Below are 25,113 nucleotides of genomic sequence, written 5' to 3' on the forward strand. Positions count from 1 at the left end.
TTTTCCAGTCAATACTCTGAAAGGTCAGATTTCTGCTCTGTCTATCATTTTGCACAATCGTCAGAATTATCCAGATGTTCAAGCTTTTGTTCAGGCCCTGTTTAAGATCAGGTCTGTGTATAATCCTGTCGCTGGAGCATTAACCAAATTCTTAAAGTTTTGCAGTGGGCTCCGTTTTTAAGCTGATGCATGTTGTTGATATAAAATTGTTATCTTGGAAGTTCTTGTTTCTCCTTGCTATTTCTTCTGCTCACAGAGTTTGAGTTTTGAGCTCTGCAGTGTGATTCCGCGCACCTTATTTTTCATGCAGTTAAGGCGGTCCTTTGTATTAAATTGGGGTTTCTCCCTAAGGTGATGTCAGATCGAATCATTAATCAAGAAATTGTTGTTCCTCCTTTTTGTCCTAATCCTTCTCATAAAGAACGTTTTTTGCATAACTTTGATGTTGTGCGTGCTCTAAAATTTGCTTACAAGCTAATAAGGATTTTCGGCAGACTTCTGCCCTGTTTGTTGTTTTCTCTGGAAAGCATTAGGGTCAGAAGGCCACTTCTACTACTTTTTCCCTCTGGTTAAGTAGTATGATTAGTTTTACTTATGAGACTGCTGGGCAGCAGCCTCCTGAGACTATTTCGGCTCATTCCACTAGGGCTTTCAAAAATGAAGCTTCTGTGGAACAGATTTGCAAGGCGGCAACATTGCAAGGCGGCATACTTTTTCCATATTCTACAAATGTGATACTTTTGTGTCGGCTGAGGCCTCTTTTGGGAGAAATTACTACCCTTTCTACATTACCCGCTCCACATGCAGTTCCCCACGGCTCATGTAATCCTTCATCTGGAGGGGGCCTTTTCCCAGTGGACTTTACCGCACAGTTACAATCAGCGGTGTCTGCGCCTCTGAATGCCTTACCTCGCTCTAACGAATGCTAGAGAAAGGTTAAACATAGTTCTCCTTACCTACAGTCATCTATGTTTTTGTCGGATTTAACTACTATGTCCCAGCTGTCCGAGGATGAGTTAACCTCTGCGGCTTCAGAGGGTGAACTTTCTGAGTCAGAGACTTTAGTTTCTAAACCTCCTTCAGTGGAGGAACCCTCCTTTAAATTTAAAATTGAGCATCTGCGTTTTTTATTAAAGGCGGTTCTGTCGACGCTTGAGGTTCTAAAGGCTATACTCCCTGAGGGACCTAAGATCCCTAAATTAGACAGTTTATTAAGATAGGAAGGTCCCTCTGACTTTTCCTGTCCCGGTTAAGATGGCGAACATTATTAGTAACGACTTTTCTTGTGCCGGTTAAGATGGCGAACATTATTAGTAACTTCTTTTCCCCCCTCGTCTACTTTTAAAAAATTTCCTGACTCTCAATTAGATATGTGGGGCTCCGTCCCTAAGTTGGATGGCGCTATTTCTATGCTGGCTAAGCATACTACTATACCATTGGAGGATAGTTCTTCTTTTAGAGAGCCTATGGATAAGAAAATGGAAATTTTTCTGAGGAAGATGTTTCAACATACAGGGTTTTTATTTCAACTGGCGGCAGCTGTAGCCGTGGTTGCTGGAGCAGCTACCTACTGGTGCGACACTCTGTCGGAGCTTATTGAGGTGGAGTCTCCCCTCGAGGATATTCAGGAGTGAATTAAAGCACTGAGAATTGCTAACTCTTATATCTGTGACTTGAATATGCAGATTATTCACATATATGCAAAGGCTTCTGGCTTTGCGGTCCTAGCCCGCCAGCTCTCTGGTTGAAGTCTTGGTCTGCTGATATGACTTCTAAATCCTTTCTCTTCCTTTCAAGGGGAAGTTTTTTATTCGGTCCAGGGCTGGACTCCATTATTTCTACGGTTACCGGAGGGAAGGGTGCCTTCCTACCACAGGGCAAGAAAAATAGGCCTAATGGACGGCAATTATCTAATTTTCGTTCTGAGAAATCACTACAACAGCAATCCTTATGCAAGTCCGAGCAGCTAAAGGGTACTTGGAAGCCGTTAAAGTCCTAGAACAAGTCCAAAAAGACTAAGAAGCTGCCGAGAACAAATTGGCATGAAGGGGCGGCCCCCGATCCAGGTTCGGATTGAGTAGGTGGTAGACTGTCTCTTTTTTCAGAAGCTTGGTTCCAGGATGTACAGGATCCTTGGATCCTGGAGATTGTATCTCAAGAATACAGGATAGGATTCAAGTCTCATCCGCCCCGGGGAAGATTCCTACCCTCCAGTCTGTCTACAAGATCAGAAAAGAGGGCTGTGTTCTTAGGTTGCGTACGTGATCTCTCCTCTCTAGGAGTAATTGTCCCGGTACCTACAGCAGAAAGAGTTTTGGGGTTTTATTCAAACTTTTTCGTGGTTCCATAGAAGGAGGGAACTTTTCGTCCAATTCTGGACCTAAAGTGCCTAAACAAGTTTCTGTGTGTTCTTTCTTTCAAGATGGAGACAATTCCGTCAATCCTTCCTCTGGTTCAGGAAGAACAGTTTATGACCACTATAGACCTTAAGGATGCATACCTTCACATCCCGATAAACAGGGAAAATTTTCAGTTCCTGAGGTTTGTTTTTCTGGACCAGGAATTACAGTTCATAGCTCTCCTGTTTGGCCTAGCTACTGCTCCAAGGATATTTTCGAAGGTTCTGGGAGCTCTTCTAGCTGTTGCCAAAACCCAAGGTATTGCAGGAACACCTTACCTGGATGATATCTTGGTACAGGCACCATCTTTTCGTCTAGCAGAAGAACATTCAGAGTCCCTTCTCAATCTTCTTCAATGACATGGATGGAAGATAAACTTGGAAAAGAGTTCTCTTACTCCAAGTACAAGGGTGAATTTCTTGGGAACAATAATAGACTCCAATATTTCTCACAGATCAGAGACGTTGCAAGCTAACTTCTGCATGTTTTGCCCTCCAGGCCTCCTTGAGACCCTCAGTGGCTCAGTGTATGGAGGTAATCGGACTCTTCTTGTATAGACATAATTCCTTTTGCCAGATTCCATCTCAGACCCTTACAACTATGCATCCTGAGACAAAGGAATGGCGTCCATTCAGATCGTGCTGGACAACCTGTCGAGAGACTCGCTCTCCTGGTGGCTCTGTCCAGATCATCTGTCCCAAGGCAAGTGCTTCTTGAGACCGTTCTGGGAGATTGTGACTACGGATGCAAGCCTTCCCTGCTTGGGGTGCCAAGAAGGCACAAGGTCTGTGGACTCAGGAGGAGTCATCCCTTCCGATCAATATTTTGGAACGCTGGGCAATTTTCAGTGCCCTGAAGGCTTGGCCCCTTCTGGGTTTTTCCCAGTTTATCAAATTCCAATCAGACAATATTACCTTGGTTGCCTACATCAACCATCAAGGGGGAAGAAGAAGTTCCTTGGCGATGAGAGAAGTATCTCAGATACTAGAGTGGGCGGAGACTCACAGATGTACGCTGTCAGCGATCCACTTTCCGGGTGTGGACAACTGGGAAGCTGGCTTCCTCAGCAGGCAATCTTTTCACCCAGGGGAATGGTCTCTTCACCTCGAGGTGTTTGCAGAGATATGCAACGAGTGGTGGACGCCGGAGATAGATCTCATAGCATCCCGCCTCAATACCAAGCTACCCAGGTACGGGTCGAGGTTGAGGGATCCTCAGGCGGAACTGATAGATGTCCTATCAGTACCATGGATGTTCATTCTCGTATATCTTTCTCCTCCATTACCGCTTCTCCCTCGGGTGGTGGCTCGCATTAAGCAGGAGCGGGCATCAGTGATTCTGATTGCTCCGTCGTTGCCGCAAAGGACATGGTTTGCGGATCTAGTGGAGATGTCCTCATCTCCCCAGTGGATGTTACCTTGTCACAGAGATCTGCTGATACAGGGTCCCTTCGTTCATCAAAATCTAGATTCTCTGAGGCTGACTGCATGGAGATTGAACACTTAGTCTTAGCCAAGAGAGGGTTCTCTGAGTGCTATCGAGATTGTTGTTCCTTCCTTGTGTCCTAATCCTCCTTCAGCGAAAGAACGTTTGCTTCACAATCTAGATGGGGTTCGTGCCTTGAAATGCTATCTTCAGGCTACTAAGGAATTCAAACAATCTTCCTCTTTGTCATCTATACAGGGAAGCGTAAGGGGCAGAAGGCTACTACAACTTCCCTATCTTTCTAGTTAAGGTGTGTCATCCGCTTAGCTTATGAGACAGCGGGACGACAGCCTGAGAGGATAGCGGCTCATTCCACTCGACCTGTGGCTTAATCTTGGGCTTTTAAGAACGAGGCCTCAATGGATCAGATTTGTAAGGCGGCTACTTGGTCCTCCTTACACACTCTTTCTAAATTTTACAAGTATGATGTATTTCGGGAGAAACGTTTTGCAGGCTGTGGTGCTCTCAGAATAGGGTCCGCCTTTTTTCTGTTCCCTCCCGTTATTCATTCAGTGTCCTCTGTAGCTTGAGTATAGTTTTCCGAAAAGTAAGGAATGAAGTTCTCCCTGCCTTATGGAAGGAAAAAATAATTTATACTTACCAGATAAATTCCTTTCCTTCCTGGCAGGGAGAGTCCACAACCCCGCCCATAATATGTTTTTGATGGGCTGCTCCCTTTTTATATTATTTCTTCTGGCACCTTTTATACCCTGATGTTTCTCCTACTTTTCCTTGTTCCCTCGTCAGAATGACTGGTAGATAGGGGAAGTGGGAGGGATATTTAAGCCTTTGGCTGGGGTGTCTTTGCCTCGTCCTTGTGGCCAGATGTTGCATTTCCCAACAGTAAGGAATGAAGTTGTGGACTCTCCCTGCCAGGAAGGAAATTAATTGATCTGGTAAGCAAAAAATTATATTTTTATTACAATATTTACACAAATATCTGCATTAATTTAACCCAAAATATACTCTGTTATTTGGCATGAAGAGAGGAGTGGTCATTCACTCTATGTATCCCCTTTTTTCACAATTCTAGGCTTCTCTAAAAAATAAACCTGTCCACAAAATAATTCCACATCGTAGAGGAGTTTGTAGTAATGCATTCTGTCGCCTGGGATGTATTTGCTCCAGTTTGGCTCATGAAAGGCTCAAGTCCACACACTGCCGACGTGTTGATTGTATGTTTGGATGTACTTGCTTAAAGCACAAAGTTATTCTTGTGAAAGGTGGTGTACAAATCAAGAAAATATCACATGATATTGCAGAAAATTCTGAAGAAGAGGAAAATCTCTCCTCAGCTCTAGAAGACAAAGACGCTGCAGAAGGTAAGGGCTAATAATAAGGGAAGACCAGTAATAATAACCATATTACATTTTGTTATAAAAAGTTTATTTATTAAAGCTTTATGAAACGGTAATCCTGGAGTAGAATTTTTTTTTTAAATCAAAGTAAAAATAGAAGATTAAAAACAGCATTCTTGCTAAATGAGCACATATATCAATATATACAGATATATATATATCTTTAAAAAATACTTACAATTTATTCCCCTATATGACAAATTTTGGAATGTGCAATATATATAGTAAATACACAATTAAACAAGTTATTTAATATATATATTATTCTATTCCGCTGTTTGACGTTATATAAAAAATCTCTTAACCTTGTTTTTAATCAAATGTATTCTCTTATATGTTCTTCTCATTGATTTGAAATCATTATACATTTACCTAATATAATAAAGCAATGCAAGAAAATTGATTTATTCAGAAATTCTGAAAAATGTTTCTTCTATAAGATACGACGAGTCCACGTATTTATCCTTTACTTGTGGGATATTATCCTCCTGCTAACAGGAAGGGGCAAAGAGCACCACAGCAGAGCTGTCTATATAGCTCTTCCCTTGACTCCACCCCCCAGTCATTCTCTTTGCCTACTCTAAGTAATAGAAAGGGTAAAGTGAAAGAGGTGATAAAATGTTAGTTTTTATTTTCTTCAAGCAAGACTTTTTTTATTTTAAATGGTACCGGTGAGTGCTATTTTTTCCCAGGCAGCAGATGGATGAAGACTTCTGCATGGAGACTGATGATCTTAGCAGTTGTTGCTAAGATCCCGAGTAGTTCCCACAGAATGGCTGAGGAGTACTTAAGAAACTTCAGTGTGAGGAACGATTTTCATGCTACAAGCATTGAGGTATGTTCAGTCATTTGGCTGACAGTATCCCCATGAGGGAAAGGGTAAGCAGTAATCCTAATGCATAGAGAGGGGTATTACTGGACCTGTATATTGGGCTATAAAAAAATGGTTGACACTGATGATATGATGTTTGTGGGCAAACGTTTCTATGTTGGGAGTTAATGATAACGTTTTTTGTGGCAAACGTTTTTACTTTATTTCAAGAATGGAGGGTACACATGGCTTCACTAAATGAGTATATGAACCCACATGGCTAGTTTTTAGACCTCTCTGGTGAGGTTATTTTAGGCTGTGAGACATCGATTGAGATGGGCGGGGCCTATTTTCACGCTTCAGTTGCGCAGTTGTTTTTCCCAGACAAGCATCAAGCTCCAACTCCGGTGGGCCTTTCAGGGACAGTTTGGGCCTAATCGAAGAGTTAATCCGATTTTGCAGACCCCTGAGGGCAGGTAGGCTCCACAGCAGGGCTGTGGCGACGTGCAGGGGGTGTTTTTGTTTGAATTTAATGTTTTTTAGCACAACGTTTTTTGGTCTTAAGGGTTAAGTATTCCTTTCCTTGTGGGGCAAACTTAGCTGACAAGTTGGGATGTATTTATCATAAAATTGTGATAATTTTATTGCTTTAAAGCAGTTTTGGAAAAATTGTATGCTTTTTTTCTCTTAAAGGCGCAGTACCGTTTTTTCAGATTGTTATTTTTTTCACAAAATAAAGTGTTTTCAAGTCTGTTTGTGGTCATTATCAGCCTGTTTTAACATGTCTGACATTGAGGAAAGCCAATGTTCCATGTGTTTAGAAGCCATTGTGGAACCCCCACTTAAAATGTGTCCCTCATGTACTGAAAGGGCCTTACATTGCAAAGAACATATTTTAGCTGATAAAAGTATGTCTCAGGATGATTCTCAGTCAAAAGAGAATCAGGTTATGCCATCTACTTCTCCCCAAGTGTCACCCTTTAACGCCCGCCCAAGCGACACCAAGTACTTCTAGTGCGTTTAATTCTTTCACCCTGCAAGATATGGCTGCAGTTATGTCTACTACCCTTACAGAGGTTATCTAAACTGCCTGGTTTACAGGGTAAGCGCAGCAGGTCCGCTATTAGAGTAAATGCTGAGCCCTCTGATGCTTTATTGGCCATCTCCGATGTACCCTCACAGTGTTCTGATTTGGGGGTGGGGGAATTGCTGTCTGAGGGAGAGCTTTCTGATTCAGGAAAGATGTTCCCTCAAACAAACTCAGATGTGACGGCCTTTAAGTTTAAGCTTGAACACCTCCGCTTGTTACTCGGAGTTTTTAGCGACTCTGGATGATTGGGATCCTATTGTAATACCACCAGAGAAATTGTGTAAAATGGATAGATATCTAGAGGTCCCTACTTACACTAATGTTTTTCCAGTCCCTAAGAGGATTTCGGACATTGTTACTAAGGAATGGGATAGACCAGGCATTCCGTTCTCTCCCCCTCCTACTTTTAAGAAAATGTTTCCCATATCTGACACCATTCGGGACTCGTGGCAGACGGTCCCTAAAGTGGAGGGAGCTATTTCTACCCTGGCTAAGCGTACAACTATACCTATTGAGGACAGTTGTGCTGTCAAAGTTCCTATGGATAAAAAAAATTAGAGGGTCTTCTAAAGAAATTGTTTATTCATCAGGGTTTTCTTCTTCAACCTATAGCGTGCATTGTTCCTGTAACTACTGCAGCAGCTTTTTGGTTTGAGGCTCTAGAGGAGTCTCTTAAGGTTGAGACCCCATTAGATGATATTTTGGATAGAATTAAGGCTCTCAAGCTAGCTAATTATTTTATTACAGATGCTGAGATGCTGCTTTTCAAATGGCTAAATTAGCAGCAAAGAATGCAGGCTGTGCCATTTTAGCACGTAAAGCGTTATGGCTTAAGTCCTGGTCTGCTGATGTGTCATCAAAATCTAAGCAGTTAGCTATTCCTTTCAAAGGTAAGACCCTATTCGGGCCTGAACTGAAGGAGATCATTTCCGACATTACTGGAGGTAAAGGCCATGCCCTTCCTCAGGACAAGACGAATAAAATGAGGGCCAAACAAAATAATTTTCGTTCCTTTTGAAACTTTAATGGTGGACCCTCTACTTCCGCCTCTGCCACAAAGCAGGAGGGGAATTTTGCTCAATCCAAGTCAGTCTGGAGACCTAACCGGACCTGGAATAAAGGTAAACAGGCCAAGAAGCCAGCTGCTGCTACCAAGACAGCATGAAGGGGCAGCCCCGATCCGGGACCGGATCTAGTAGGGGGCAGACTTTCTCTCTTCGCTCAGGCTTGGGCATGAGACGTTTAGGATTCCTGGGCATTAGAAATCGTGACCCAGGGGTATCGTCAAGAATTCAAAGATTCTTTCCCAAGGGGGAGATTTAATCTTTCACGTTTATCTGTAAACCAGACAAAAAGAGAGGCATTCTTACGCTGTGTAGAAGACCTATATACCATGGGTGTAATCTGCCCAGTTCCAAAAGTAGAACAGGGGCAGGGGTTTTACTCCAATCTGTTCGTGGTTCCCAAGAAAGAGGGAACCTTCAGACCGATTTTAGATCTCAAAACTCTAAACAAATTTCTCCTGTTAAGTGTAGTCAGTCCACGGGTCATCCATTACTTCTGGGATATTAACTCCTCCCCAACAGGAAGTGCAAGAGGATCACCCAAGCAGAGCTGCTATATAGCTCCTCCCCTCTACGTCACACCCAGTCATTCTCTTGCACCCAACTAATAGATAGGATGTGTGAGAGGACTGTGGTGATTAAACTTAGTTTTTATATCTTCAATCAAAAGTTTGTTATTTTAAACGGCACCGGAGTGTGTTGTTTTCTTCTCAGGCAGCATTTGAAGAAGAATCTACCTGAGTTTTGTGTATGATCTTAGCGGACGTAACTAAGATCCATTTGCTGTTCTCGGCCATTCTGAGGAGTGAGGTAACTTCAGAACAGGGGACAGCGGGCAGGTTCACCTGCAAAGAGGTATGTTGCAGTATATTATTTTCTAAGGAATGGAATTGACTGAGAAAATACTGCTAATACCGATATAATGTAAGTACAGCCTTATATGCAGTAGTAGCAACTGGTATCAGGCTGATATGTATGTATGTTTACACTTAAGTATTTCTGGGGAATGGCACTTCACTGGGAAAATACTGTATGCATATAACTTTTAGCCTAACCTGCAGTGTGAGCGACTAGCAGCAGGTTTTTAATGACATTTCATAAATTAGATTTTAAACGTTTGCTGGCATGTTAAATCGTTTAATTATCTGAGGTACTTGGTGAAAAATTGTTTTGGGCGTTATTTTCCACATGGCTGTCGTTTGTTTTGAATTAAAACAGTTTACTGAGCTTCCCTCACTGTTGTATTGTGAGTGGGAGGGGCCTATTTTGGCGCTTTTACTACGCATTAGAAATTCAGTCACAGTCTGCCTTCTTCTCCCTGCATGATCCAGGACGTCTCTACAGAGCTCAGGGGTCTTCAAAACTAGTTTTGAGGGAGGTAATCACTCACAGCAGACCTGGGAGACTGTGCTTTGACTGTGATAAAAACGCTTATATTTTCAATTGTTATCCGTTTTTCTGATATTAAGGGTTAATCATCCATTGCTAATGAGTGCAATCCTTTGCTAAATTTATGCATTTACTGTGAAAATTTGGTTTCTATAACTAATCCGGTTCATTGTTATTCAACTGTGACAGTTTTTGTGTGCTTCTTAAAGGCACAGTAACGTTTTGCATATTGCTTGTAAATTCAGTTGAAAAGTATTTCCAAGCTTGCTAGTCTAATTGCTAGTTTGTTTAAACATGTCTGACACAGAGGAATCTCTTTGTGCAATATGTTCAAAAGCCAAGGTGGAGCCCAATAGAAATTTATGTACTAATTGCATTAATGCTACTTTAAATAAAAGCCAATCTGTACATGTTAAGCAACATTCACCAGACAACGAGGGGGAAGTTATGCCGACTAACTTGCCTCACGTGTCAGTACCTGCATCTCCCGCCCAGGAGGTGCGTGATATTGTAACGCCAAGTACATCAGGGCGGCCATTACAAATCACTTTACAAGACATGGCTAATGTTATGACTGAAGTTTTGTCTAAATTGCCAGAACTTAGGGGTAAACGAGATCACTCTGGGGTGAGAACAGAGTGCGCTGATAATGCTAGGGCCATGTCTGATACTGCGTCACAATTTGCAGAACATGAGGACGGAGAGCTTCATTCTGCGGGTGACGGATCTGATCCAAATAAACTGGATTCAGACATTTCAAATTTTAAGTTTAAGCTGGAAAACCTCCGTGTATTACTAGGGGAGGTGTTAGCGGCTCTGAATGATTGTAACACAGTTGCAATCCCAGAGAAAATGTGTAGGTTGGATAAATATTTTGCGGTACCGACGAGTACTGACGTTTTTCCTATACCTAAGAGACTTACTGAAATTGTTACTAAGGAGTGGGATAGACCCGGTGTGCCTTTCTCACCCCCTCCTATATTCAGAAAAATGTTTCCAATAGACGCCACCACACGGGACTTATGGCAAACGGTCCCTAAGGTGGAGGGAGCAGTTTCTACTTTAGCTAAGCGTACCACTATCCCGGTGGAGGATAGCTGTGCCTTTTCAGATCCAATGGATAAAAAGTTAGAGGGTTACCTTAAGAAAATGTTTGTTCAACAAGGTTTTATATTGCAACCCCTTGCATGCATTGCGCCTGTCACGGCTACGGCAGCATTTTGGTTTGAGTCTCTGGAAGAGACCCTTGACTCGGCTCCATTAGATGAGATTACACACAAGCTTAAAACCCTTAAACTAGCTAACTCATTTATTTCTGATGCCGTAGTACATTTAACTAAACTTACGGCTAAGAATTCCGGATTCGCCATTCAGGCGCGCAGAGCGCTGTGGCTAAAATCCTGGTCAGCTGATGTAACTTCTAAATCTAAATTACTTAACATACCTTTCAAGGGGCAGACATTATTCGGGCCCGGTTTGAAAGAAATTATCGCTGATATTACGGGAGGTAAAGGCCATGCCCTGCCTCAAGACAGAGCCAAACCAAGGGCTAGACAGTCTAATTTTCGTGCCTTTCGTAACTTCAAGGCAGGAGCAGCATCAACTTCCTCTGCTCCAAAACAGGAAGGAGCTGTTGCTCGCTACAGACAAGGCTGGAAACCTAACCAGACCTGGAACAAGGGCAAGCAGGCCAGAAAACCTGCTGCTGCCCCTAAGACAGCATGAAGTGAGGGCCCCCGATCCGGAAACGGATCTAGTGGGGGGCAGACTCTCTCTCTTCGCCCAGGCTTGGGCAAGAGATGTCCAGGATCCCTGGGCGTTGGAGATCATATCTCAGGGATATCTTCTGGACTTCAAAGCTTCTCCTCCACAAGGGAGATTTCACCTTTCAAGGTTGTCAACAAACCAGATAAAGAAAGAGGCGTTTCTACGCTGTGTACAAGACCTTTTACTAATGGGAGTGATCCACCCAGTTCCGCGGTCGGAACACGGACAAGGGTTTTACTCAAATCTGTTTGTGGTTCCCAAAAAAGAGGGAACCTTCAGACCAATATTGGATTTAAAGATCCTAAACAAATTCCTAAGAGTTCCATCGTTCAAAATGGAAACTATTCGGACAATCTTACCCATGATCCAAAGAGGTCAGTACATGACCACAGTGGATTTAAAGGATGCCTACCTTCACATACTGATTCACAAAGAACATTACCGGTATCTAAGGTTTGCCTTCCTAGGCAGGCATTACCAGTTTGTAGCTCTTCCCTTCTGGTTGGCTATGGCTCCAAGAATCTTTACAAAGGTTCTGGGCTCTCTTCTGGCGGTACTAAGACCGCGAGGAATTTCGGTAGCTCCGTACCTAGACGACATTCTGATACAAGCGTCAAGCTTCCAAACTGCCAAGTCTCATACAGAGTTAGTACTGGCATTTCTAAGGTCGCATGGGTGGAAAGTGAACGAGGAGAAGAGTTCTCTCTTACCACTCACAAGAGTTCCCTTCTTGGGGACTCTTATAGATTCTGTAGAAATGAAAATTTACCTGACAGAGGACAGGTTAACAAAGCTTCTAAATGCTTGCCGTGTCCTTCATTCCATTCAACACCCGTCAGTGGCTCAATACATGGAGGTAATCGGCTTAATGGTAGCGGCAATGGACATAGTTCCTTTTGCTCGCCTGCATCTCAGACCGCTGCAATTGTGCATGCTAAGTCAGTGGAATGGGGATTACTCAGATTTGTCCCCTATGCTGAATTTGGATCAAGAGACCAGAGATTCTCTTCTATGGTGGCTTTCTCGGCCACATCTGTCCAGGGGGATGCCAGTCAGCAGGCCAGACTGGACAATTGTAACAACAGACGCCAGCCTACTAGGTTGGGGCGCTGTCTGGAATTCCCTGAAGGCTCAGGGATCATGGACTCAAGAGGAGAGTCTCCTTCCAATAAACATTCTGGAATTGAGAGCAGTTCTCAATGCCCTTCTGGCTTGGCCTCAGTTAGCAACTCTGAGGTTCATCAGGTTTCAGTCGGACAACATCACGACTGTGGCTTACATCAACCATCAGGGAGGGACAAGGAGTTCCTTAGCGATGATGGAAGTATCAAAGATAATTCGCTGGGCAGAGTCTCACTCTTGCCACCTGTCAGCGATCCACATCCCGGGCGTGGAGAACTGGGAGGCGGATTTCCTAAGTCGCCAGACTTTTCATCCAGGGGAGTGGGAACTTCATCCGGAGGTCTTTGCCCAAATACTTCGACGTTGGGGCAAACCAGATATGGATCTCATGGCGTCTCTTCCTTGTTACGGGTCCAGGTCCAGGGACCCGGGAGCGGTCCTGATAGATGCTTTGACAGCACCTTGGACCTTCAGGATGGCTTATGTGTTTCCACCCTTCCCGATGCTTCCTCGTTTGATTGCCAGGATCAAACAGGAGAAAGCATCGGTGATTCTAATAGCGCCTGCGTGGCCACGCAGGACCTGGTATGCAGATCTAGTGGACATGTCATCCTGTCCACCTTGGTCTCTGCCTCTGAGACAGGACCTTCTAATTCAGGGTCCTTTCAAACATCAAAATCTAATTTCTCTGAAGCTGACTGCATGGAAATTGAACGCTTGATTTTATCAAAGCGTGGATTTTCGGAGTCAGTAATTGATACCTTAATACAGGCTAGGAAACCTGTTACCAGGAAAATTTACCATAAGATATGGCATAAATACTTACACTGGTGCGAATCCAAGAGTTACTCATGGAGTAAGGTTAGGATTCCTAGGATATTGTCTTTTCTACAAGAAGGTTTAGAAAAGGGTTTATCTGCAAGTTCTTTAAAGGGACAGATCTCAGCTCTGTCCATCCTTTTACACAAACGTCTGTCAGAAGTTCCAGACGTTCAGGCTTTTTGTCAGGCTTTGGCTAGGATTAAGCCTGTGTTTAAGACTGTAGCTCCACCGTGGAGTTTAAACTTAGTTCTTAACGTTTTACAGGGTGTTCCGTTTGAACCCCTTCATTCCATTGATATCAAGCTGTCATCTTGGAAAGTTCTGTTTTTAATGGCTATTTCCTCTGCTCGTAGAGTCTCTGAGTTATCAGTCTTACATTGTGATTCTCCTTATCTGATTTTTCATTCAGATAAGGTAGTTCTGCGTACTAAACCTGGGTTCTTACCTAAGGTAGTCACTAACAAGAATATCAATCAAGAGATTGTTGTTCCATCATTGTGCCCTAACCCTTCTTCAAAGAAGGAACGACTTCTGCACAATCTAGACGTAGTCCGTGCCCTGAAATTTTATTTACAGGCAACTAAAGATTTTCGCCAAACTTCTTCCCTGTTTGTCGTTTATTCTGGACAGAGGAGAGGTCAAAAAGCATCTGCTACCTCTCTCTCTTTTTGGCTTCGTAGCATAATACGTTTAGCCTATGAGACTGCTGGACAGCAACCTCCTGAAAGGATTACAGCTCATTCTACTAGAGCTGTGGCTTCCACTTGGGCCTTTAAGAATGAGGCCTCTGTTGAACAGATTTGCAAGGCTGCAACTTGGTCTTCTCTTCATACTTTTTCCAAATTTTCCAAATTTGACACTTTTGCTTCTTCGGAGGCTGTTTTTGGGAGAAAGGTTCTTCAGGCAGTGGTTCCTTCCGTATAAAGATCCTGCCTGTCCCTCCCGTCATCCGTGTACTTTAGCTTTGGTATTGGTATCCCATAAGTAATGGATGACCCGTGGACTGACTACACTTAACAGGAGAAAACATAATTTATGCTTACCTGATAAATTCCTTTCTCTTGTAGTGTAGTCATTCCACGGCCCGCCCTGTTTTTTATGGCAGGTCTAAATTTTAAATTATACTCCAGTCACCACTGCACCCTATAGTTTCTCCTTTCTCGTTTGGTTTTCGGTCGAATGACTGGGTGTGACGTAGAGGGGAGGAGCTATATAGCAGCTCTGCTTGGGTGATCCTCTTGCACTTCCTGTTGGGGAGGAGTTAATATCCCATAAGTAATGGATGACCCGTGGACTGACTACACTACAGGAGAAAGGAATTTATCAGGTAAGCATAAATTATGTTTCTCCAACATAGGTGTGTCCGGTCCACGGCGTCATCCTTACTTGTGGGATATTCTCTTCCCCAACAGGAAATGGCAAAGAGCCCAGCAAAGCTGGTCACATGATCCCTCCTAGGCTCCGCCTACCCCAGTCATTCTCTTTGCCGTTGTACAGGCAACATCTCCACGGAGATGGCTTAGAGTTTTTTAGTGTTTAACTGTAGTTTTTATTATTCAATCAAGAGTTTGTTATTTTGAAATAGTGCTGGTATGTACTATTTACTCAGAAACAGAAAAGAGATGAAGATTTCTGTTTGTATGAGGAAAATGATTTTAGCAACCGTCACTAAAATCCATGGCTGTTCCACACAGGACTGTTGAGAGCAATTAACTTCAGTTGGGGGAACAGTGAGCAGTCTCTTGCTGCTTGAGGTATGACACATTCTAACAAGACGATGTAATGCTGGAAGCTGTCATTTTCCCTATGGGATCCGGTAAGCCATGTTTATTACGATCGTAAATAAGGGCTTCACAAGGGCTTATTAAGACTGTAGACTTTTTCTGGGCTAAATCGATCATATTTTCACATATTTAGCCTTGAGGAATCATTTAATCTGGGTATTTTTTGTAAAATAATATCGGCAGGCACTGTTTTAGACACTTTATTCTATAGGGGCTTTCCCTAATCATAGTCAGAGCCTCATTTTCGCGCCGGTATGGCGCACTTGTTTTTGAGAACAGCATGGCATGCAGCTGCATGTGTGTGGAGCTCTGATACATAGAAAAGTCTTTCTGAAGGCATCATTTGGTATCGTATTCCCCTTTGGGCTTGGTTGGGTCTCAGCAAAGCAGATTCCAGGGACTGTAAAGGGGTTAAATATAAAAACGGCTCCGGTTCCGTTATTTTAAGGGTTAAAGCTTCCAAATTTGGTGTGCAATACTTTTAAGGCTTTAAGACACTGTGGTGAAAATTTGGTGAATTTTGAACAATTCCTTAATGTTTTTTCGCAATTGCAGTAATAAAGTGTGTTCAGTTTAAAATTTAAAGTGACAGTAACGGTTTTATTTTAAAACGTTTTTTGTACTTGGTTATCAAGTGTATGCCTGTTTTACATGTCTGAACTACCAGATAGACTGTGTTCTGAATGTGGGGAAGCCAGAATTCCCATTCATTTAAATAAATGTGATTTATGTGACAATGACAATGATGCCCAAGATGATTCCTCAAGTGAGGGGAGTAAGCATGGTACTGCATCATTCCCTCCTTCGTCTACACGAGTCTTGCCCACTCAGGAGGCCCCTAGTACATCTAGCGCGCCAATACTCCTTGCTATGCAACAATTAACGGCTGTAATGGATTATTCTGTCAAAAACATTTTAGCCAAAATGAACACTTATCAGCGTAAGCGCGACTGCTCTGGTTTAGATACTGAAGAGCATGACGACGCTGATAATAATATTTCTGAAGGGCCCATAACCCAGTCTGATGGGGCCAGGGAGGTTTTGTCTGAGGGAGAAATTACTGATTCAGGGAACATTTCTCAACAAGCTGAACCTGATGTGATTACATTTAAATTTAAGTTGGAACATCTCCGCATTCTGCTTAAGGAGGTATTATCCACTCTGGATGATTGTGACAAGTTGGTCATCCCAGAGAAACTATGTAAAATGGACAAGTTCCTAGAGGTGCCGGGGCTCCCAGAAGCTTTTCCTATACCCAAGCGGGTGGCGGACATTGTTAATAAAGAATGGGAAAGGCCCGGTATTCCTTTCGTCCCTCCCCCCATATTTAAAATATTGTTTCCTATGGTCGACCCCAGAAAGGACTTATGGCAGACAGTCCCCAAGGTCGAGGGAGCGGTTTCCACTGTAAACAAACGCACCACTATACCCATAGAGGATAGTTGTGCTTTCAAAGATCCTATGGATAAAAAATTAGAAGGTTTGCTTAAAAAGATGTTTGTTCAGCAGGGTTACCTTCTACAACCAATTTCATGCATTGTCCCTGTCGCTACAGCCGCATGTTTCTGGTTCGATGAGCTAATAAAGGCGGTCGATAGTGATTCTCCTCCTTATGAGGAGATTATGGACAGAATCAATGCTCTCAAATTGGCTAATTCTTTCACCCTAGACGCCACTTTGCAATTGGCGAGGTTAGCGGCTAAGAATTCTGGGTTTGCTATTGTGGCGCGCAGAGCGCTTTGGTTAAAATCTTGGTCGGCTGCTGCATCTTCCAAGAACAAGCTACTTAACATTCCTTTCAAGGGGAAAACGCTGTTTGGCCCCGACTTGAAAGAGATTATCTCTGATATCACTGGGGGTAAGGGCCACGCCCTTCCTCAGGATCGGCCTTTCAAGGCAAAAAATAAACCTAATTTTCGTCCCTTTCGTAGAAACGGACCAGCCCAAAGTGCTACGTCCTCTAAGCAAGAGGGTAATACTTCTCAAGCCAAGCCAGCTTGGAGACCAATGCATGGCTGGAACAAGGGAAAGCAGGCCAAGAAACCTGCCACTGCTACCAAGACAGCATGAAATGTTGGCCCCCGATCCGGGATCGGATCTGGTGGGGGGCAGACTCTCTCTCTTCGCTCAGGCTTGGGCAAGAGATGTTCTGGATCCTTGGGCGCTAGAAATAGTCTCCCAAGGTTATCTTCTGGAATTCAAGGGACTTCCCCCGAGGGGGAGATTCCACAGGTCTCAGTTGTCTTCAGACCACATAAAAAGACAGGCATTCTTACATTGTGTAGAAGACCTGTTAAAAATGGGAGTGATTCATCCTGTTCCATTAAGAGAACAAGGGATGGGGTTCTACTCCATTCTGTTCATAGTTCCCAAAAAAGAGGGAACGTTCAGACCAATCTTAGATCTCAAGATCTTAAACAAGTTTCTCAAGGTTCCATCGTTCAAGATGGAAACCATTCGAACTATTCTTCCTTCCGTCCAGGAAGGTCAATTCATTACCACGGTGGATTTAAAGGATGCGTATCTACATATTCCTATCCACAAGGAACATTATCGGTTCCTAAGGTTCGCATTCCTGGACAAGCATTACCAGTTCGTGGCGCTTCCTTTCGGATTAGCCACTGCTCCAAGGATTTTCACAAAGGTACTAGGGTCCCTTCTAGCTGTGCTAAGACCAAGGGGCATTGCTGTAGTACCTTACTTGGACGACATCCTGATTCAAGCGTCGTCCCTTCCTCAAGCAAAGGCTCACACGGACATTGTCCTGGCCTTTCTCAGATGAACGTGGAAAAGAGTTCTCTATCTCCGTCAACAAGGGTTCCCTTCTTGGGAACAATAATAGACTCCTTAGAAATGAGGATTTTTCTGACAGAGGCCAGAAAAACAAAACTTCTAGACTCTTGTCGGATACTTCATTCTGTTCCTCTTCCTTCCATAGCTCAGTGCATGGAAGTAATCGGGTTGATGGTAGCGGCAATGGACATAGTTCCTTTTGCGCGCATTCATCTAAGACCATTACAACTGTGCATGCTCAGTCAGTGGAATGGGGACTATACAGACTTGTCTCCGAAGATACAAGTAAATCAGAGGACCAGAGACTCACTCCGTTGGTGGCTGTCCCTGGACAACCTTAGTCACAAGGGATGACATTCCGCAGACCAGAGTGGGTCATTGTCACGACCGACGCCAGTCTGATGGGCTGGGGCGCGGTCTGGGGATCCCTGAAAGCTCAGGGTCTTTGGTCTCGGGAAGAATCTCTTCTACCGATAAATACTCTGGAACTGAGAGCGATATTCAATGCTCTCAAGGCTTGGCCTCAGCTAGCGAGGGCCAAGTTCATACGGTTTCAATCAGACAACATGACAACTGTTGCGTACATCAACCATCAGGGGGGAACAAGGAGTTCCCTAGCGATGGAAGAAGTGACCAGAATCATTCTATGGGCGGAGTCTCACTCCTGCCACCTGTCTGCTATCCACATCCCAGGAGTGGAATATTGGGAAGCGGATTTTCTGAGTCGTCAGACATTGCATCCGGGGGAGTGGAAACTCCATCCGGAAATCTTTGCCCAAGTCACTCAGCTGTGGGGCATTCCAGACATGGATCTGATGGCCTCTCGTCAGAACTTCAAAGTTCCTTGCTACGGGTCCAGATCCAGGGATCCCAAGGCGGCTCTAGTGGATGCACTAGTAGCACCTTGGACCTTCAAACTAGCTTATGTGTTCCCGCCGTTTCCTCTCATCCCCAGGCTGGTAGCCAGGATCAATCAGGAGAGGGCGTCGGTGATCTTGATAGCTCCTGCGTGGCCACGCAGGACTTGGTATGCAGATCTGGTGAATATGTCATCGGCTCCACCTTGGAAGCTACCTTTGAGACGAGACCTGCTTGTTCAGGGTCCGTTCGAACATCCGAATCTGGTTTCACTCCAGCTGACTGCTTGGAGATTGAACGCTTGATCTTATCGAAGCAAGGATTCTCAGATTCTGTTATCGATACTCTTGTCCAGGCCAGAAAGCCTGTAACTAGAAAGATTTACCACAAAATTATGGAAAAAATATATCTGTTGGTGTGAATCTAAAGGATTCCCTTGGGACAAGGTTAAGATTCCTAAGATTCTATCCTTCCTTCAAGAAGGATTGGAAAAAGGATTATCTGCAAGTTCCCTGAAGGGACAGATTTCTGCCTTGTCTGTGTTACTTCACAAAAAGCTGGCAGCTGTGCCAGATGTTCAAGCCTTTGTTCAGGCTCTGGTTAGAATTAAGCCTGTTTACAAACCTTTGACTCCTCCTTGGAGTCTCAATTTAGTTCTTTCAGTTCTTCAGGGGGTTCCGTTTGAACCCTTACATTCCGTTGATATTAAGTTATTATCTGGGAAAGTTTTGTTTTTAGTTGCAATTTCTTCTGCTAGAAGAGTTTCAGAATTATCTGCTCTGCAGTGTTCTCCTCCTTATCTGGTGTTCCATGCAGATAAGGTGGTTTTACGTACTAAACCTGGTTTTCTTCCAAAAGTTGTTTCTAGCAAAAACATTAACCAGGAGCTTATCGTACCTTCTCTGTGTCCGAAACCAGTTTCAAAGAAGGAACGTTTGTTGCACAATTTGGATGTTGTTCGCGCTCTAAAATTCTATTTAGATGCTACAAAGGATTTTAGACAAACATCTTCCTTGTTTGTTGTTTATTCCGGTAAAAGGAGAGGTCAAAAAGCAACTTCTACCTCTCTCTCTTTTTGGATTAAAAGCATCATCAGATTGGCTTACGAGACTGCCGGACGGCAGCCTCCCGAAAGAATCACAGCTCATTCCACTAGGGCTGTGGCTTCCACATGGGCCTTCAAGAACGAGGCTTCTGATGATCAGATATGTGGGGCAGCGACTTGGTCTTCACTGCACACTTTTACCAAATTTTACAAGTTTGATACTTTTGCTTCTTCTGAGGCTATTTTTGGGAGAAAGGTTTTGCAAGCCGTGGTGCCTTCCATTTAGGTGACCTGATTTGCTCCCTCCCTTCATCCGTGTCCTAAAGCTTTGGTATTGGTTCCCACAAGTAAGGATGACGCCGTGGACCGGACACACCTATGTTGGAGAAAACAGAATTTATGTTTACCTGATAAATTACTTTCTCCAACGGTGTGTCCGGTCCACGGCCCGCCCTGGTTTTTTTAATCAGGTCTGATAATTTATTTTCTTTAACTACAGTCACCACGGTACCATATGGTTTCTCCTATGCAAATATTCCTCCTTAACGTCGGTCGAATGACTGGGGTAGGCGGAGCCTAGGAGGGATCATGTGACCAGCTTTGCTGGGCTCTTTGCCATTTCCTGTTGGGGAAGAGAATATCCCACAAGTAAGGATGACGCCGTGGACCGGACACACCGTTGGAGAAAGTAATTTATCAGGTAAACATAAATTCTGTTTTTCTCAGAGTCCCATCCTTCAAGATGGAGACCATTCGGACAATTTTACCAATGATCCAGGAGGGTCAATATATGACCACCGTGGATTTGAAGGATGCATATCTTCGCATTCCTATCCACAAAGATCATCACCAGTTCCTCAGGTTCGCCTTCCTGGACAAACATTACCAGTTTGTGGCCCTTCTGTTAGGGTTGGCCACAGCTCCCAGAATTTTCACAAAGGTGCTAGGGTCCCTTCTGGTGGTTCTAAGGCCGCGGGGCATAGCAGTGGCGCCCTATCTGGACGATATTTTGATTCAGGCGTCAACTTACCATCTAGCCAAATCTCACACGGACATCGTGTTGGCTTTTCTAAGATCTCACGGGTGGAAGGTGAACATAAAAAAGAGTTCACTTGTTCCTCTAACAAGAGTTCCATTCCTAGGAACTCTGATAGACTCGGTAGACATGAAAATTTTTCTGACGGGGGTCAGAAAATCAAAGATCTTAACCACTTGCCGAGCACTTCATTCCATTCCTCGGCCGTTAGTGGCTCAGTGTATGGAGGTAATCGGACTAATGGTAGCAGCAATGGACATAGTTACGTTTGCTCGCTTGCATCTCAGACCACTGCAACTGTGCATGCTCAGACAGTGGAATGGGGATTATGCGGATTTATCTCCGCGGATAAATCTGGATCAAGAGACCAGAGACTCTCTTCTTTGGTGGTTGTCATAGGATCATCTGTCCCAGGGAATGTGCTTCCGCAGGCCAGCATGGGTCATAGTGAACATGGACGCCAGCCTCTTGGGCTGGGGTGCAGTCTGGAATTCCCTGAAGGCTCAGGGTGTGTGGACTCAGGAGGAGGCCCTACTTCCAATAAATATTCTAGAACTGAGAGAGATATTCAACGCGCTTCAGGTGTGGCCTCAGCTGGCTTCGGCCAAATTCATAAGATTCCAGTCGGACAATATCACAACTGTAGCATATATCAATCATCAAGGGGGAACAAAGAGTTTTCTAGCGATGATAGAGGTTTCCAAAATAATTCGATGGGCAGAGACTCACTCTTGCCATCTATCAGCAATCTATATCCCAGGAGTGGAGAACAGTGAAGCGGATTTTCTAAGTTGTCAGACTTTTCATCCGGGGGAGTGGGAGCTCCATCCGGAGGTGTTTGCACAATTTATTCATCAATGGGGCACACCAAAATTTGATCTGATGGCATCTCTTCAGAATTCCAAACTTCCTTGTTACGGGTCCAGATCAAGGGATCCTCAAGCAGTACTGATAGATGCTCTAGCAGTACCGTGGTCGTTCAACCTGGCTTATGTGTTTCCTCCTTTTCCTCTCCTACCTCTTCTGATTGCCAGAATCAAACAGGAGAGGGCTTAAATAATTCTAATAGCTCCTGCGTGGCCACACAGGGACCTGGTATGCAGATCTAGTGGACATGTCGTCTCTACCACCGTGGAGACTGCCATTGAGAAAGGACCTTCTCATTCAAGGTCCTTTCAAACATCCAAATCTAACTTCTCTGCAGCTGACTGCTTGGAGATTGAACGCTTGATTTTATCTAAGCGGGTTTCTCTGAGCCGGTCATTGATACTCTGATTCAGGCTCGCAAGCCGGTTACTAGAAAAATTTACCATAAGATATGGCGTAAATATCTTTAGTGGTGTGAATCCAAGGGGTACTCATGGAGTAAGATTAGGATTCCTAGGATTTTGTCTTTTCTCCAAGAAGGATTGGAGAAGGGATTATCAGATAGTTCCTTGAAGGGACAAATTTCTGCTTTGTCAATTTTGCTTCACAAGCGTCTGGCAGATGTCCCAGATGTTCAGGCTTTTTGTCAGGTTTTAATCAGAATCAAGCCTGTGTTTAAACCAATTGCTCCGCCATGGAGTTTGAATTTAGTTCTTAATGTTCTTCAAGGGGTTCCGTTTCAACCCATGCATTCCATAGATATTAAACTGTTATCTTGGAAAGTTTTGTTTTTAGTAGCTATTTCTTCGGCTCAAAGAGTTTCTGAGCTTTCTGCATTACAATGTGATCCCCCTTATCTTTTATTCCATTCTGATAAGGTGGTTTTGCGTACTAAACCTGGATTCCTTCCTAAGGTTGTTTCAAATAAGAATATTAATCAGGAAAGTGTGGTTCCTTCCTTGTGTCCTAATCCTTCCTCTAAGAAGGAACGTTTGTTAGATAATTTGGATGTGGTTCGCGCTTTAAAATTTTATTTACAAGCGACCAAGGATTTCCGTCAAACATCTTCCCTGTTTGTTGTTTATTCTGGGATGCGTAGGGGTCAAAAAGCTACGGCTACCTCTCTTTTTGGCTGAGAAGCATCATCCGCCTGGCATATGAGACTGCTGGACAGCAGCCCCCTGAAAAGATTACGGCTCATTCCACTAGAGCTGTGGCTTCCACATGGGCTTTTAAAAACGATGCTTCTGTTGAACAGATTTGTAAGGCTGCGACTTGGTCCTTCATACTTTTTCCAAATTTGATACTTTTGCTTCTTCTGAGGCTATTTTTGGGAAAGGTGCTTCAAGCAGTGGTGCCTTCCGTTTAGGTTCCTGTCTTGTCCCTCCCTTTCATCCGTGTCCTAAAGCTTTGGTATTGGTATCCCACAAGTAAAGGATGAAACCCGTGGACTCGGTATATCTTGTAAAAGAAAAAGAAATTTATGCTTACTTGATAAATTAATTTCTTTTACGATATATCGAGTCCACGGCCCACCCTGTCATTTTGAGACAGGATTTATTTTTTATAAACTTTAGTCACCTCTGCACTTTGTTAGTTCTTTCTCTTCCTATACCTTCGGTCGAATGACTGGGGGGAGGAGTTAAGGGAGGAGCTATATAGCAGCTCTGCTGTGGTGCTCTTTGCCACTTCCTGTTAGCAGGAGGATTATATCCCACAAGTAAAAGATGAAACCAGTGGACTTGGTATATCGTAAAATAAATTAATTTATCAGGTAAGCATAAATTTTCTTTTTCTAACTTTGACCCCAAAAATCTGTTACTCATCTACAACCACCAAAAAAGACCAATGCTAAATAGTTTCTAAATTTTGTCCTGAGTTTAGAAATACCCAATGTTTACATGTTCTTTGTTTTTTTTTTTTTGCATGTTACAGGGCAATAAATACAAGTAGCACTTTGCTATTTCCAAACCACTTTTTTTTTCAAAATGAGCGCTAGTTACATTGGAACACTGATAACTGTCAGGACTCCCTGAATATCCCTTGACATGTATATATTTTTATGTTTTAGAAGACAACCCAAAGTATTGATCTATGCACATTTTGGTATATTACATGCCACCATTTCACAGCCAAATGCGATCAAATAAAAAAAAATTGTTCACTTTTTCACAAGTTTTGTCACAAACTTTAGCTTTCTCTCTGAAATTATTTACAAACAGCTTGTGCAATTATGGCACAAGATTGTAAATGCTTCTCTGGGATTCCCTTTGTTCAGAAATAGCAGACTTATATGGCTTTGGCGTTGCTTTTTGGTAATTAGAAGGCCGCTAAATGCTGCTGCGCACCACGTGTGTATTATGCCCAGCAGTGAAGGGGTTAATTAGACAGCTTGTAGGGTTAATTTTAGCTTTAGTGTAGTAGACAATCCAAAGTATTGATCTAGGCCCATTTTGGTATATTTCATGCCACCATTTCACCGCCAAATGCGATCAAATAAAAGAAATCCTTCACTTTTTTTCACAAAATTTGTCACAAACTTTAGGTTTCTCACTGAAATGATTTACCAACAGCTTGTGCAATTATGGCACACATGGTTGTAAATGCTTCTCTGGGATCCCCTTTGTTCAGAAATAGCAGACATATTTGGCTTTGGCGTTGCTTTCTGGCAATTAGAAGGCTGCTAAATGCCTCTGCGCACCACACTTGTATTATGCCCAGCAGTGATGGGGTTAATCAAGGAGCTTGCAGAGTTAATTTTAGCTTTAGTGTCGAGATCAGTCTCCCTTACACATCCCACCCCCTGATCCCTCCCAAACAGCTCTCTTCCCTCCCCCACCCCACAATTGTCCCGCCATCTTAAGTACTGGCAGAAAGTCCAAAAGGAGTTTTTTTTTGTTTTTTTTAAATAATTATTCAGCTGTGATGGACCCCTGCCTTAGCCTCCAACTTCCCTGATTCCCCCCCCCCCCAAAAAAAAAGCAACAAAAAACAAAAACACAACAGCTCTCTAACCCTCCTCCCGCTACCTATTTTCCACCATCTTGGGTACTGGCAGCTGTCTGCCAGTACCCAATTTGCCCCCAAAAACAAAGTTTTTTTTTTTTTTTTTTTTTTTTTTTTAAATGATAGCTTTTTCTGGTGTGTAGCTGCCCCCCCTCAATACCCCCCTCCCCCTACCATATCCTTTTTATATTTAATAATTTTTTTTAGTCCCCCCCCCCCCCCCCCCCTCAATTCAGGGACCATTAGCTACCGACACCCGGCATGCACATTGCACTTACAGGAACCAGATGCCAAGTAGCGATGGGCCGCCAACCCGCCTCTCTGCGAAGCTCCCACACACCAACGAACGGCACCATTGCTACCGGTGCAGAAAGGGCCACAGGGTGACTTTCTCTGCATCGGATGCTTGTAAAAGGG

The 25,113-nt window shown here is 43.6% G+C and overlaps 1 protein-coding gene across 1 annotated transcript in view; it reads left to right on the top strand.

The window, feature by feature from the left end:
- Positions 1 to 25,113, top strand: part of MGA (MAX dimerization protein MGA) — a 1,137,718-nt gene that overhangs the window by 329,269 nt on the left and 783,336 nt on the right. The window contains exon 9 of the mRNA XM_053697822.1: positions 4,918 to 5,206. Within this exon, the coding sequence (XP_053553797.1) occupies positions 4,918 to 5,206 (289 nt within the window). The remainder of the gene's footprint in view (positions 1 to 4,917; positions 5,207 to 25,113) is intronic.

This window comes from Bombina bombina, chromosome 1 (genome assembly GCF_027579735.1).
Source record: "Bombina bombina isolate aBomBom1 chromosome 1, aBomBom1.pri, whole genome shotgun sequence".
Taxonomy (NCBI): Eukaryota; Metazoa; Chordata; class Amphibia; order Anura; family Bombinatoridae; genus Bombina; species Bombina bombina.